The sequence below is a fragment of the Sceloporus undulatus genome, chromosome 4 (assembly GCF_019175285.1).
Source record: "Sceloporus undulatus isolate JIND9_A2432 ecotype Alabama chromosome 4, SceUnd_v1.1, whole genome shotgun sequence".
NCBI lineage: Eukaryota > Metazoa > Chordata > Lepidosauria > Squamata > Phrynosomatidae > Sceloporus > Sceloporus undulatus.
Window position 1 is genome coordinate 4789143 of NC_056525.1, and position 15725 is coordinate 4804867.

Genomic DNA, 15725 nt, shown 5'->3' on the forward strand with positions numbered 1-15725 from the left:
TGAATGATTTGTTGCTGGAACATTCCTGGTTTTTCCTGGGAAAAGTTGTCTCTAATTGCAGCGTCATGGGAAAATCTTTGCTGTGACTGCACCAATGTCTCGGGACAATGTCTTTTTAATACTGGCTTTTCCCCAGTGTGATAAAGCTCACAGATGCAGCAGCTAAAAAGGCCGATGCAACTCTAGGCTACATCAACAGGAGTATAGTGTCTAGATCAAGGGAACTAATCATACCACTCTACTCTGCTTTGGTGAGGCCTCACTTGGAATAATACTGTGTCCAGTTTTGGGCACCAAAATTCAAAAAGATATTGAGAAGCTAGAGAGCATCCAGAGGGCGACCAAAATGGCCTACAGGCCCAATGAGGAGTGACTTATGGAGCTGGGGATGTTTAGCCTGGAGAAGAAAAGGTTAAAAGGTGATATGAGCGCCCTGTTTAAGTATTTGAAGGGATGACATGCTGAGGAGGGAGCAAGTTTGTTTTCTGCTGCTCCAAAGAATGGGACACGAAACAATGGATGCAAGCTACAGGGAAAGAGATCCCACCTCAACATTAGGAAGAACCTGATAGTGAGAGCTGTTTGACAATGCAAGACACTCCCTTGGAGTGTGGTGGAGTCTCCTTCTTTGGAGGTCTTTAAACAAAGTCTGGATGGCCATCTGTTGGAGGTGCTTTGATTGTGAGTTCCTGCATGGCAGAATGGAGTTGGACTGGATGGCCATTGTGGTCTCTTCCAACTCTATGATTCTATGATTGCATAATTCCCAGAATTCCATCTCACTGAGTCACGGCACTTAAAGCAGTGTCAAACTGGATTATTTCTGCAGTGCAGATGCAGCCTTAGTGGCTGCCCCGGCTCTGGGAGAGATTACAATGCCTTTTTCTTCACTGTCCTTCCATCAACAGATGAAAATTTTTTATTCTGATTTTTAGAACTGAAGTTTTTTACGCAAAGGGCTTTTTAAAGGGTGCTATATTGTTTTAAATTATATCATTTTGACTGCTTTTTATACTTTTTAAGTGTATGTTTTAAATTTTCTCAATGCTGTTTATAGTTAAATTCTATTTTTGTGCTATCTTTTGTATCTTTTAAACTACTGTATAGTATAATTACTTTAATTTGTAAGCCACCTTGAATCTCAATTTTGGGAGAAATGTGGAGTATAAAAATAGGTTACCATCATCTTCACTACCACCACCTTCCAGGAAGAAAAAAATACCATCAACATATAAAGTTTCTATTGGATATTCAGAAAATACAAAACAACCTATAAACAATCACAAATATTTACCATTTGCAAATCTTCATTAATTAAAAGCTGGCCAGGTCTATCCAGAAGTTTATCCACACCACCCATTTCCTGCAAAATCATCAGTTTCTTTGTTGGAGGTGCAATATCCAATGTAGTTATAGTGTCCTTGTAGTACATAAGCTGATTTTCCATAGTACTTTTACTTATCTCCTTCACTGCATCAACAAGCAATTTCCTTTTCTTTTTACCTCTTTGCTTCCTTATGAGAGCTAAATACAAGGAACAGTCAAGCCACAAGTTACTGACCAACCCAATGAATGCTAAGCATATGATAAGCACAGCTTTGTATCTCACATAGCTGCAATTATTTTTGCAATGCTAACAAAACTTTAGTATATATGCAGGGATAGCTGTGTTGGCCATTTAGAAAATTCAAACAATATGTAAGGTTTTTTTAAAATGTAGCTATTTTAGCCCTAATTTATACAAATAATAATAAAAAACACTCCACTGAGATATCTTCTGAGCCTAATGAAAATGCCTATGTATTGATGAGTATAAAAGTGCCCCATGTCCGGAGGCATGCTTGTGGATTGCACAATATCCAAACACTCTGAACTAAAAAACACCAGAATGAGAAAACACATGCCCACGTGAGATGGACTGTTAGTTTTGCATAACCACCAGCCCTCCTTGTGTAGGAAAAAAGTAACAAAAACAATACAATAGATTTTCTGGGACAATTCTTGAACCAATCTTTTTTGTATATTTCCATTTGTTTAAAATAAACCTGTACATGGCAGGAGATTGAAGCTTGGTGTCAGGAGCTGAGTCTTTCAGCTTGCCTGCCATGATTAATAGGAGACGGAGTAGCGTTGCCTGCTTTTAGCCTGCTTGCTTGTAACATATTATGTGCTACCAATATGGATAATGGGACACGTAGTCACGAGTTAATTAGCAGGGCTGTTGCTCACGTCCCTTTGGTGGTTAACAAGCCGATGGAAAAAAAGGGAGGGGAGTGTGTGCTTGGAGATTCATGGTCAGTCCCATGAGAATGGATGGTATGAAGAGGAATGAGGGACAAACATGGGGGGAAAGCAGGAAACAGTCTGTTTGGTTTTACAGTCGCCCCTCCATTTTTGCAGATTTGGAATCTGCAAATGGCGACAGACAAAATGTGGTGCGTGCCACCATTCAAGCTAATGGGGCTTGAATATGATGATTTTTCATTTTCACAGTTGGGGGGGGGGCAGAACCGATCCCTCTTGAAAACAGAAGGGAATTGGGGTGTCAGGTCATTCAAAATTCCAATTATTGTATACTTTTATTAAACTGTACTAACAGTGGACTCTCAGTCCTGACAATATACATCTGTGATGAACATCTATATTTTCTGAATAAAGCTTTTCTGGTTTTACTTCTGAAATCCTGGACTTCTGAACAAAACTTTTCCTGAGCATAACACTTAGGGACATTGTTTACAACACTTCAGTTGACACAATGCTGTAAAATGTATTTATTTTTGTTCTAGTTTTCTGCCACAATATGTGACAAGACTTTGGGGCAGATGTAAAGCCCCTTCTGAGAATATGAGAATGACTAAGAGGTAAAAAAAGAGACAATTTCTGATGGAAAGTACAAACAAAGTAAAATCATTTTTGTATTTGTCATTAAAGTGCTATTCTGTTTTTGTTCAAAAGAAAAATTTGGTAAATCTAACCTGAATTATCAATTGGTTCAAGCACAAAGCCTTCTTCTTTATTGGACAGTAATCTTGTTTCATTTAGTTGGTGACTTTTTGCTTCCTCCTTAGATGTGGGATGGTCTACAAAACACCAATCCACAATACAGTGAAAATGTATGCAAATACTAAAAGTCTAAATCACAGCTAATGTGCTAAATGAGTGTTATCTGGAATATCTTCACTTGTCTATTACCTTAGTGCCATGAACACACTAATGTTATCCAATTTTGGCAACTAAGCAAAGTTGGGCGTAGCTAGTACTTGGATAGGAGACTACCAGGAATGCCACATTATCATGAAGGTACAGTCTGAGTTATTGAGAGAATGAATCCACAGAATTAAGGGTTCTTCTATCACCACCCAGAGACAGTAAGGAAGAACAACACAGTCTCATGACAGCTGAAAACAGACTTTCATTACTCTTCCCACTTGGCCACCTGAGAGACCAGTTCACTTTCTAGCCAAGATTACGTACAGAGAATTTAGAAGAGAATATGAAAGGCAAGAGATAATCCATTGTACCTTGTAGAAACACTGAGCAGTGATGATGGGAGGCGGTGGATTCCTCCTCTCAACAATCCAGCATGAACCTTCATGGTAAGTACCCAATGAGGCATCCTCTGGGTTGGTGAGAGGAGGAATTTATACAACTTGGGACATATCTAAGCCCGCCACATGAATTATACGAGAGAGAAGTGACTATATGCTACAGTAAACCCTCCACATTTGCTGGGATTAGGGGTCCAGCACCTCTGTGAAAGTGGAAAAAATGCAAATAAAGAAATACTAGTTTATTTCACCTGAGAGATCACCTCTCTAGGAATCTCTAGGTCCTCCAGCACAACTTCACGGTCAACATTTGCCAAAAGTTGACTGTTGGAGGACCTATGAATCCCTGGAGTAGTGATTTCCCTAGTAATCTCTAGATCCTCCAGTACAATTCAATGGTCAATTTCCAGCACAATTTCTCTGGGGACCTAGGAATCCCTAGAGAGAACATATTAATCAAATCTGAAAATAATCAGATTCACAGTACTGAATCACAGTACTGAAAAGGACCTTGGAGATCATTCTAGTCCAACCCCTTGTTCACTGCAGGTTTGGCAGTGCAGACTGGGGCTACAGTATCACTTAAAGATTATTGTCTTGCCCCTGCTTAAATTCTTCCAAGTGAAAAAAGCCTGCTCACCTTCTGAGACTTCCACTATAGCTTTTTATTAAAACTTAATAATGCCAGATGGACCATCAATTAGTGCTGCTGTGAATGATCACCTTGCTTATCCTTAAGTTGCACACAGAATTTTCAGACTGAACATACACTTAATTTTCATTTGAGCCTAATTTCCTACTCCTTGTTTTTCTGTGTGCCTTCAAGTAATTTCCAATTTATGGCAACCCTAAAGCAAACTACACTACACTTGATCTTAGCTAGGTTTTCTTGGCAAGATTTGTTCAGAAGGGGTTTGCCTTTGCCTTCTTCTTAGGCTGAGAGAGTGTGATTTGTTTAAGTCACTGAGCGGGTTTCCTGGCCGAATGGGGATTTTTTTAACACTAGTCTTCAGAGTTGTAGTCCAATGCTCAAACTACTACGCCATGTTGGCTCTCTTACTTAGCTCTCTGTACTCATTCATGTGCTGTTAGATATGGCAACTGAAAATAACATATCATGTATTTTATAAAGCTCAAGAAATTTTATGACACAGTAAACTTATTTATCAGTAAGAAGTCACAATCACTTTTGTTGTTTTGCTATATAGTTGTGGGCCAAATCAAGTCGTATTTCAAAGATAAATCTAGCAGCTAGAATACACATAGGCCATAGGAGATCCTAGCTATTGGGGGGTGGAGATGTAGGAAGCTTGAAATCTTTGCATCCTATTTGATCCCAATCTGGATTGAGGACCTCTCATCTGCAGTTTTTATTTCCAAAAAGTAATCAATTTGTAGCAAAATGGTGATAAAAAAAGTTCTGGCATAATGACTTGATTTGGATCAGAACTGCAGTGGGGACAGGAGGTTTTAAAAATACCCAGGACAGTCACATCTTGATGTGGGTGAAGTCTCCTCTACTTATTTTAAAATAAGAAAAAAGGTATATACTTTATTCTGGTTTGACTGTGGCCTGTTACAGACTGCCAAAATAAAGCTGCTTCGGGTCTCTTTGGAGGTATGCTATTTAATTGATGCATGGGTCCTAAGTGTCCGGAGGTCGCACCAAAGCCACACTCCATTCCTAAGCACCGGAGTGCAGCTTTTGGTGCAGCTTCCGGATTCTTAGGATACATGCATCATTTAAATAGCATACAGTATCTCCAAAGAGACCCGAAGCAGCTTTATTTTGGCAGTCTGTAACAGGCCATAGTCACAGCTACATTACTAGATATCTAATTTCTGCATTGACTAGGCATACCAGTGCAAAGGCTGACTGAAGAAATTCAGAAGGTGCAACAGATTTCAAAGAAGTAGCTGTGTTAAGTTTCTTGCAGCATAAAAAAGAGAAAGGATGGGGGAGGAAATAACTGTAACAGAAGATGTAACAGACTAGAAACTCACCTACTATATTATCAGCTGGAGGTGTTTGGATTAATTCATCTTGTATGCCAAAGAGCTCAAGGAGGCTATTGTGCTCATCTCCAAGCACGCTGTCTTAAGATAATATATAATTTATATTAGATAGCTTTTCCAGAAGGAAACAAGCACAATTGCAAAACAGCTGGGACAGAGTTAAATTCTGTGCCTCTAAACCTGATTTTTAATATAGCACAGTAGTTCTGGGAGGCTACACTTCTAAATGGAGGAGTATTTCATTCTTTTCAGATGTTTGAGGGTAGGTTTTTTGGGTTGGGTAAAGTGGAAAGGAGACAGAAAAGTACTAGTTGGAGTTACAGATCCAGATGTGAACTCTGCTATCCAAATTACACACCTGGTTTGAAATTTTGCACTGCACATTTTTAGCACAATGTGAGTGATTTCAAAGTAACAGTTCTGATGTTAAAAATAAACAAAAAAAATAAACAAGAATATCTAGAAAATTGTGTATTTCAGCAGTATATAGCATATCTCTTCTGCACCAGAGCGTAAAACTTTGGCAGGTCCAGGCCCCAATTTTCTGTTTGTAGGATGCTTTGGGGACTGCACAGACTACTAAAATGCAATGCAATGCAATAAAATCAGACAGGGACAGACCAGAAGCCCACTTGTTTTTGGAAAATAAACTCACATATTTTGATGCAAGACTTCAGGTAACTCCATGACCTACTTAAAGAAGTGATACTCCAGTCCCAAAGCCCCCTGGGGTCTTGTCTGCACGAATGGAAAACCCTGTCCTCACCCAAAAGTCTGTACTATCTGTTTGCATAATGCACAGCAACCTTTGGTGAAATTCATCAGCTTTCCCCCATTAACCCAACCTTGTCCTGAAGTTGGCAAAGTTGCGGAAAACGTGTTTCCCCACAACCCCTGGGTTAGCATGGACTTTTGTGGCATGTCAACAACTGGATCAGGCCCAAATTGGGCTGGCCTGCTCTTCGCACGCCAGGTGCTGCACCATGTCCCTTCCATATGTTGTGCAGTACAAGGAAAGAAGATGGTCTGTCCCTGGAGCCACCTCTGCTGCTTCTGTATGCCTGGAGCCTCTGGAGGCCCCCATCATGTGATTTGGGGTCCCTTTACCCTCTCTTCTCATTGGCTGCACAGGTGAGCACACCCTCAGGAGAAGCAGCAGCATGCCTGGTGGCCTGTCCACAGAGCTCCTGCAGGTAAGGGAGTGGTGGTGGCAGCCCCAAGGACAGGGGACATGCCAGCTGTGCTGATGCACGGTTGGTCCAGCTGGCCTGTGCAAACAATGTTGTGCCACCACGCCAGGTGTGGCATAGTGCATACTGCTGCCATTGTGGCCAATACGAAGGCAGTTTTGGAGCATACTGTTCCTGGATTTATGGCCAGTGCAGACAAGGCCTGAATTCAAGTTGAAGCAATTTGTCTCTTTTGCCAAAGAAAGAGTGTTCTGAGAGGATTTGGGGCCATTTAAAAATGGGCTACATTTTGCCCATCTATCAGCTACACACCTTTTTCTTCTTCAAATTAACAAGAACATTTCCATTGGACTGAGAAATAAAAATGATCTCCTTGTGTTAATGTTAAATATTTATTAAGGAATGGAAGATTTTCCTAGCCCTTTGGATGACAACTTAGTGCAATGAGAGGTCAGGGCAGAGGCAAAGGGGTTAGTCTGAATCCTCTCTCAAAAACCAAGCAAGCACTGTAAATCAGATTTAAAAACAAGAACTCAAAATGGACAAACTGCTCTATTGAGCTTAAAAACTGGTCACCTCGAGATTTTTGGATGGGAGGGTCTCCCTCTTCCCTAACCAGGGATGAGCAACTGTATGGGATGTTGGGGCCACACTGACCCTGCCTACAGGACCCTGCAGTGCTGCCATTGCTGAATTGTGCATCTTTGTCCGGACTTTTGCTCTCAAATGCGCTCCCCACAGCATTCTGGTCACTTTAGGACCAAAATGTTTACATATTTTATTGAGGAGTTCTGCATTTGTATATTTATACTAGTTTGTAATCCCACCTCGATCCATCTGGGAGAGGCGAGAAATTATAAATAGATTTATTATTATTATTATTATTATTATTATTATTATTATTATTATTATTATTACTACTAGAGGTTATAAACAGAAACTGAACAAGAAGCCAGGATTTTTGAGGAAGCAAACTTTCCCCACTCCTGCCCTATGAAAAATGTGAATTAAGTGGGCCTATATATTTATTCTGTTTTCATCTCAAAATGAGACCTAAAGCATCGTACAACCCAGATTCAAACAAAATACAAGAAGATGTACTAGCTAGCAGTTTGTCTGGAAAACGCAGCTATGAGAAAGGGGGCAGACAACTAATCTTGCTCTGTGCAAGAAATCTAATGGGATTATGGTCTGCCCAGATATCTGATAAGGATCTGTTGGAGAAAACTCTGTGTATGCTCATCTGATGCTTAGCTTTTTATCACAATGAACTCTTTTATCACAGAAAAACTAACAGTCTGTAGCGACCTCCTTTAAAGGAAACAGAGTCTTTGTTAAGTACTGTACTGGAACCACTGAATCATCTTGCCAATTTGATATGGGATGTGCATGTACAATACTAAGCTGTTGTTTAAAAAATAACAAGTGCCAATTGGAATAACCAGTGTGAATGGTCTGTCTTGGCTTCCACTTCTACATTCCTGCTTCTACCATATATAGTACATGATAAAAAGTCCTGGTGAGCCCCTCACTTCTCAGACTCTTTATTATTATTATTATTTAAAATAATTTTAATTGCCCTGAAACCTCAGAAGAGCAAGATAAAGATGGGAGACAATAATAAGTGCAGATCTGAGCAACAGTTAGGAGAAGTGGCTCATGTATAAGTGATATTTCTTTCAGTGCTGCTTGTTCATAAAAAGCTCTTTTTTTTCTATACATACCAATCATATCTTCAGCAGTTCCTTCGTCTCCAAATCCATCATGCTTTAAGACATATGCATCTTCACTCAATGCAATTTTGTTTTCAGTGATGCTCAAAGAACTGTGGTCAGCCAAGACACCAATGGAACTAGGCAATAAGCTGTCATTGAAGAAACTACCTGACCTTGGTATTTCAATTTCCTCACCTTTGAAGACACATATGAAGGATTACTGAAACAAGCTTGCTTCCTCCTCAATAGGACATCCCTTCAAATACTTAAACAGGACTATCGTATCACGTCTTAACTCTCTCTCCTCCAGGCTAAGCATACTCAGATCCCTAACTGTTTAAATTTTATTATTGTAAATGTATCTCTTTAAGGAAGTTGGAAAGGAAGTCAGAATTTAAAATCCAGCTAAGCTGCTAAACCTAAATATAGTAATTTATAGTTAAATCATGACCATCTACTGAGCAAATCTATATGATATGAGAAATACATGTCTGTGTTTCATGGGTCTTCTGTTTTTTCTTCTTCTTCTTAAAAAAATGTGATCAAGACTGAAGTATGAAGGAGGGGGTCTTATGCCTCTCTCCTTTCCATTCTACAGACTAGGGATAGAAAATAATTTTGTTAGATTCAGCAGTCTTGATAAAAGTAGCTTTTTTACATCTCTTGAGACTTGATGCAATAAGAAATGCATCTCAACTTTAGACGATCTCCATCTATAAAACTTATGGAGTGCTTCAGAGAAATAAAATGACACAAAACAATTCAGTTTTGAAAAAAACAAGAGGCTAAAATTGTACAATGCAGAAAAATACACAAATATTTTAGTCAATGGGGGAAATATGCATATTATATAAAATGTGCAAATAAATGTGCCTTATGAGAAAATGTGTAAAACCCCATATGAACTGCAATGGGTGAACACAAAATAGTCTCACAAATCCAATATGCAACAAGGAGAGGAATAAAATGCAGGTGGGTTTTGGAGAAACACAAAGAAATCAAGATGGAGAGATACTGACTTCTCTGTCCAGATTGAAATGAAATTACCCCCTACAGCTGCTATTTCTAAAGGAGAGGAGTGGATAGTAGGGATAACAGTCATCTTCTCTCCTGAGGTGACAAGCAGCTGGGAGTAGGGAAGAATTTTCACAGGGACTGAGAGTTAAACTTCTCTTCTCATACAGTATGATCCCAAGTCTCCTATCAGCTATTTCAGAAAACACCAACACTAAAACACAAATGTGATGAATATATAACCTACGATTAAACATTGCTTTGAATCTCTGATGTTAAACTTGTTAATGACACAACAAATCATGCCTCTTGTTTACTACACTTGATCTTAGCCAAAAGGCCGAGAAATGATATGCCTCTTGTTTATTATTGTGGGATTGCTACAGGGCTAGCAAATAATTACAGGGTTACCAAATAATTACAGATTCTGGAAGCCAGAAAATGTCACCTTGCATTTTACTAAGATTATACACTAAGCCCAGATGGGTGGTCCTGCACATCTACTTTATTCCCTTCAGCTATCTAGTTTCAGATAGTTCAAAGTTTTAATTCGAATATAAAATTAGAACTTAGTTATATTTTGACTTATGAAGGAAAAAACTTGCCACCTCACCAAAACTGTCACCATGGGGAAGTCTAAAATCCTCTTCCATAAGTGTGATGTCCTCAGCTTTGCTCTGGTTCAGTGTAAAATGTTGGGCAACGTCAATGGCACTGAAAGAAATAATGTTACTTTACTTGGAATAAAGTGACTGAACTGGGGAGGAAAGTGTTTTCTGAATTGTTACATAATACGGTCATGTTTTGTTTGTAACTTCAAGATTCAGAAAACAGTTGAGATATAAAATAAATACATACATTTTATTATTACTATTTCCTCACCACATACTGTACACGTACTCTATCCTTCTTTCAAAGCATTCAAGATGAAACTTGGGGGCGAGGGAGCACTGAATAACATGTGGATCATTTATTGTTATTTACAGGACAAAAAGAAAACAGTAAGACCTAACTCACTGAAATAATGACAAACAAATGGAAAGGCTTAGGATATGAATGCAAACTATATATGTATGTGTGTGTAAAGGTATATACCAAATGTATTAAATGTCTAAAATTATCAAGTATTCAAATTAAAGTTACATAGTCCAAATAATAAACAGTAAATAGTTTCAATTCATAGTCTTTATTAGTGGCCAATTAAATTCTTATGCTGGCCACTGATGAAGACTGTGAGTAGTCTGGCTTCTATTTGCATGAAGAATCTGATAAGACCTCAGGCCATCTATTTTCCTTTCACAAATGATTTATGACTTACGAACTTTTCCCCATTTTGTTATTTATAGCTTGTAATGTATAGTTTTAATTTGAATAATTTATTATTTTAGAGATTATGTTTTGATATACAGGTTGATTATCCCTTATCCAGAATTCCAAAATACTGCCAAGTCCAAAATTGAGATAGTGACACTTTTGCTTTCTGATGGTTCAGTGCACAAAAACACTGTTCTATGCTAAAAACTATGTATAAAATTACCTTCAGGCTATGTGTATAAGGGGTATATAAAAACCTAAATGAATTTCATGTTTTGATTTGGTCCTATCTCCAAGATATCCTATTATGTATATGCAAATATTCAAAAATCCAATTCTTTACCCCCAAATCCAGAATACATCAGGGGTTTTCTATGGCTGAGTGGGGATTTGAATCCTGATCTCTAGATCCAATGCTAGATTCAATGCTCAAACCACTACACCACACTGGTTCCACTGTATTATTCCAGCAGGAATGCTTATCTTTACTTTTTAATTTTTAAAAAATGAAATTGAAAACCACCAAAGCTGCACTTCCTCCACACTGCAGCAAAACTGCCCATCATTCTGTGATTCTTTTGTCATGCTTCCTCCAGCATTAAAATGCATGAATCCTGTCTAAATAGCTTAAACATGTGGAATTCCTCCCTTGAAATCCTATTTTCCAAACTCATTCCATCTCTGCAAGTCATGTGGCTCAAAGTGACAAGGGTGAATGATTTGGTTGGAAGATGAGTTGACTGTGTAAAATCGTTATCAAAAAATGAAGTGTTGTAGAACCAGAGCCTGGAAATGTCAACAACAGTGGCTATGATGACTGGGGGATTCTGGGAGATACAATATAAGCAGGTTACTTTTTCAAGTTCAGTGTAGGACAGGAGCAAGAACTTGGCGGTTATTCAAATGGTGGAAATAATCCAGGAAGAATCTGGGTTGAAATTTTGTTCTTCACTTGCATTTCAAATGTATCTGATTATGTTTTGGGGAGGCTGCCAAAAACCGTACTTAACTCAGGATAACTGATGTTGGATTTTACCCCCCAAGTTTTTCTAAAAGATTCGATTCTCAGATACGTGAATAACTGATGCGCATAGACCCAGGATAAACCGGGATGAAACTGTGTATGCCTTGAACATACTTCAAATACATTTGCAACATCGATTCCATCTTTATTTGAATGCTATGTGAACAACTGAATTCACAGAGATGTGGTTCCATAGGCGGATACATACCGCCAAAAAGAGGCACCTCCTCGGTGTCTCTCTTTTCTGCGCAGGAGCGCCGCAGCATACAAATTGTGTGGCGCTGCTGCACAGCAAAAAAGGAGCCCAAAAAGACGGCTCCTTTTTGCGGCGTGCAAAAGCACCAGAGACAGGCCTGTTGCATTGCAGCTGCGCAGCCCTGTTTGGAGGCTGCACAGAGGTGACATAACTGTAATGCGCCGCATCTGGCAGGTGCGCTACAGCTGTGGCGCCCTCGTCATGTGCAAGGGCTGCTGGGTGTGTGGGCGCTCTGCCCACGTGATGAGGGCACCTCAAATGCCTGTCCATCCAGCGCCATAGTGTGAATAACAAACCCAGAATGCATGAGTGAGATTATTCACATAGGCATGCTAAAAGCAATGTGTGAATGACCTCAGAATCATGCAAAACCTTTCATGCCATTGAGAACTACATTTTGTCAGCTTCCGTCCCCAGAAAGTACAGTACTCAAAAATCTCCCTACTTAGCAAAGCACAATGACAGATACTATGGCAGCAGTAGTAAATCAATTTCTTTCTCAAATGGATATTTGTGGTTCACGTGAAAAGCATCCTGAGAAACTATATCCTGAAAGGCACTTACTTCACCTCAGGGAGTTGTGTGTCAAAATCATGGAATTCTTCAGGCAATGTAATAGCATCATAATTTGCCTCACAATTCTCCCTTGGGAGATCAACAAGTCCTGAAAGGGAATAGATAGCATTGGATTAATTGTGCCATGCTACAGTCTGTGTATCTCCTGCAGGACAGAAATGCAACAACAAGCTGAGGGCACCACAAAGGATTTTTAAAAAGTGGCAGCTATGTCTGAAATGTAAGTGAAATAAATGAATAAATATTAGTAGGGTTCAAGCCAAGTCTGCATATATTATAGCAGCACAAATTATTGTGTGTGTGTGTGTGTGTGGTTTTTTTTTAAAAAAACCAACAACTGATGATGGGCAATTCCCCCTGAGTCATTTAAGTCTGACTCAAAAAACAAGCCAAAAAACACCCAAGCCAAGCTGTTTCCCAAAAGTTGTATATGTATTATCCTACTTGAGAGTATGTATTGGTCCAGGCCTCGGAGGTAGAGAGGAACTGCTGGACCTCTTACCCTTTCCCTCCACCACTCCCTTCTCCTTCTGTGTCATGTCTTTTTAGATTGTAAGCCTGAGGGCAGGGAACCATCTAATTAAAAAGATTGTATGTACAGCGCTGTGTAAATCTACAGAGCTTCATAAATAAAGGTTTAATAATAATAATAATAATAATAATAATAATAATAATAATAATAAATAGCTCAACATATGTTCTGAGCCAATCTGACATGAGAAAGTAGTCATGAGGCACTTCAGCTTGAACACTTTCTTCCAGTCCCCTAATCTTGCCCAGCACCCTTTGCTGTAATATCTTCAGGGTGGGTAGGTGAGTGGAAACAATGCTTGAGAGCCATGAAGAAGGAGAATAAAGGCATCTTTTCTTTCCTGCTGCTCTAGAAGCAAAGGCCTAGCAGCCATCTGGAATTGTCATTTTTCATGAAGACTACCAATAAGACTTTTTTCTCAGTACAGCTGATGGGGATGCTTTAACTCGAGATTCTGCATTGAGTAAGGGGTTAGACTCAATGGCTCAGGAGACCCTTCCAACTCTATGGGTTTTCATATCTAAGCAGAAATTTGAACTCTGGTCTTCTAGAGTTCTAGTCCAACACTCAGGCCACACTGGCTCCAAAAAATAGGGCTTCCTTGGCAAGCTTTCTTCAGAGATGGGCTTGCCTTGGCTTCTTCTTTGGCTGAGAGAGTGTCACTTGTCCAAAGTTACCCAATGGGTTTCCATGGCTGAGTGGTGATTCAAACTCTGGTGTTCCAGAGTCCTAATACAACTCTTCAAACACTACACAACATTGTCTCTTTACAATAAGACTTACTTCCAGCTAAGTAAGTGTGTATAGTTTGTAGTCTAAAAAGTGTTTTGAAATAATCTGAAAACCACAGATCCCTGGAATTATGTAACAAAGAGAACAGCTGCTATGTCAATAAATCTATGGAGAGCTCACAAACTGGTTTAATTTGCTAGAAGACCCAAATTGCACTTCCCCCTTGAGCTGTAATGAACTGGAAATGGCAGGTAAACAGCAGATGCAAACATACCTGGACGAAAAGCTGTCTGCATTTTAAGTAGTGCTTCATTGCAGTCTGCCAAAAGGTACTTGGTTTTTCTATGATAGATACGCACCACTCCTAATAATAGATGTCCTGAGGTTCGCAAAGCAATTGCACACTAGGGGTAAAATGTCTACATTTAGTAGTAATATTTGTGAGAAAGGCCATAAGCAGAAGGTTGGACTGGATGGTCCTTGCAGTCTCTTCCAACTCTATGATTCTATAAGCAAAAGCCTGCAGGATCTGACCAAAAGTTTGCCTACTTCAGCATCTCCCCACTTCCCATCCCTAGGTCTACCAAATGCTTTTGCAAAAACCTTAAGCAGGAAATGAAGGCAATTGCTCATGGAAAGTGGAGCTGTTGGGCATCACCCCTGAAGTCCTGGTCAGGTGAGAGGCAATAAATAAATGATTATATTATAGTTGTTATTACCATATATACTTGACTATAAGACAGTCTCATGTAGAGGGCCAGCTTTGTGGCCAAAATTATGGCTTTTGATATGACTCATGGATAGGTCAAGGATAAAACCTAGGGGCACGTAACAAAGGATATAAAGGATGAAGCAAAGGAAAACAATGCCAAAGAACTTATAAAGTTACAACATTCCAGCAAGCACAACTGTGCTCACCCTAAATGCTGGATGGATGAGATGAGAGAGTGGGCGAGGGCTTCTGTCAGGTGCCCCCAGGATGGATTCAGTTCTCATCTTTGACCAGGGAATGGTTTGTTTTTTTAAATAAGAGTTAAAGCACAATACCTACATTGACCAGTGGATAAGTTGAGCCAGTTTTTTGGAGTCAATTTTTGACTAATATTTCTAGACTTATACATGAATATATATGCACAGTATTAATAACAATAACAGCTCTTCCAGATTTGCCTCTCAGCAACTCAACAATATACTATTTATACATCTGAGGTGCCACATTGCCATTATATCTAATAGCCACTGACAGATCTTTCCTCCCTGAATTTTAGTCTAAAGACATCTAATGTAATGACCACATTCTATGGCTTTAAATTCCTTAAGTTGACTATGGTATAATGTCGTGAAATCCTGTGCTCTCTTTGGTTAGTCCCGAAACTAGTTCCAGTACAGAGAAAGTTCTCTACCAACTTTCTCCATGCCAGGCATATTTTTTAAAACCTTTATCATGTCCACCCTTAACTGTCTATTTTCTGCACACACTAACCTTTCTTTATATCTCAGCATCAATAGTTATTTACTTTTCTCAATGATTTCCAAGCAAAGGCAATTCAGCACATGCAGAAAACATGGAATGGGTGTATGTGCACAACAGTTTGATAAGACACCTTAGAGTTAGGCTAAAATATCTTATATATCCTCCCTTTACATGCTTATTGAAGGAAGGAGGCAGGACCACAGGGACGTAGCCAAAGGGGGGGGGTTCTTGGGGTCTGGACCCCCCTCCATTAGAAAAATGAATGGTGCGTGCTGCTGCGCCACCGCACCCAAGCCCTAATATAATGGTGGCACTTAGTCTGGACCCCCCCCCC

The 15725-nt window shown here is 39.4% G+C and overlaps 1 protein-coding gene across 1 annotated transcript in view; it reads right to left on the reverse strand.

Moving 5' to 3' along the window:
* Nucleotides 1-15725, reverse strand: part of RAD21L1 (RAD21 cohesin complex component like 1) — a 34739-nt gene that overhangs the window by 9883 nt on the left and 9131 nt on the right. Inside the window, 7 exon segments of the mRNA XM_042462396.1 lie at nucleotides 1285-1524; nucleotides 2976-3080; nucleotides 5553-5645; nucleotides 8479-8664; nucleotides 10097-10197; nucleotides 12642-12741; nucleotides 14192-14321. Of these exon segments, the coding sequence (XP_042318330.1) occupies nucleotides 1285-1524; nucleotides 2976-3080; nucleotides 5553-5645; nucleotides 8479-8664; nucleotides 10097-10197; nucleotides 12642-12741; nucleotides 14192-14321 (955 nt within the window).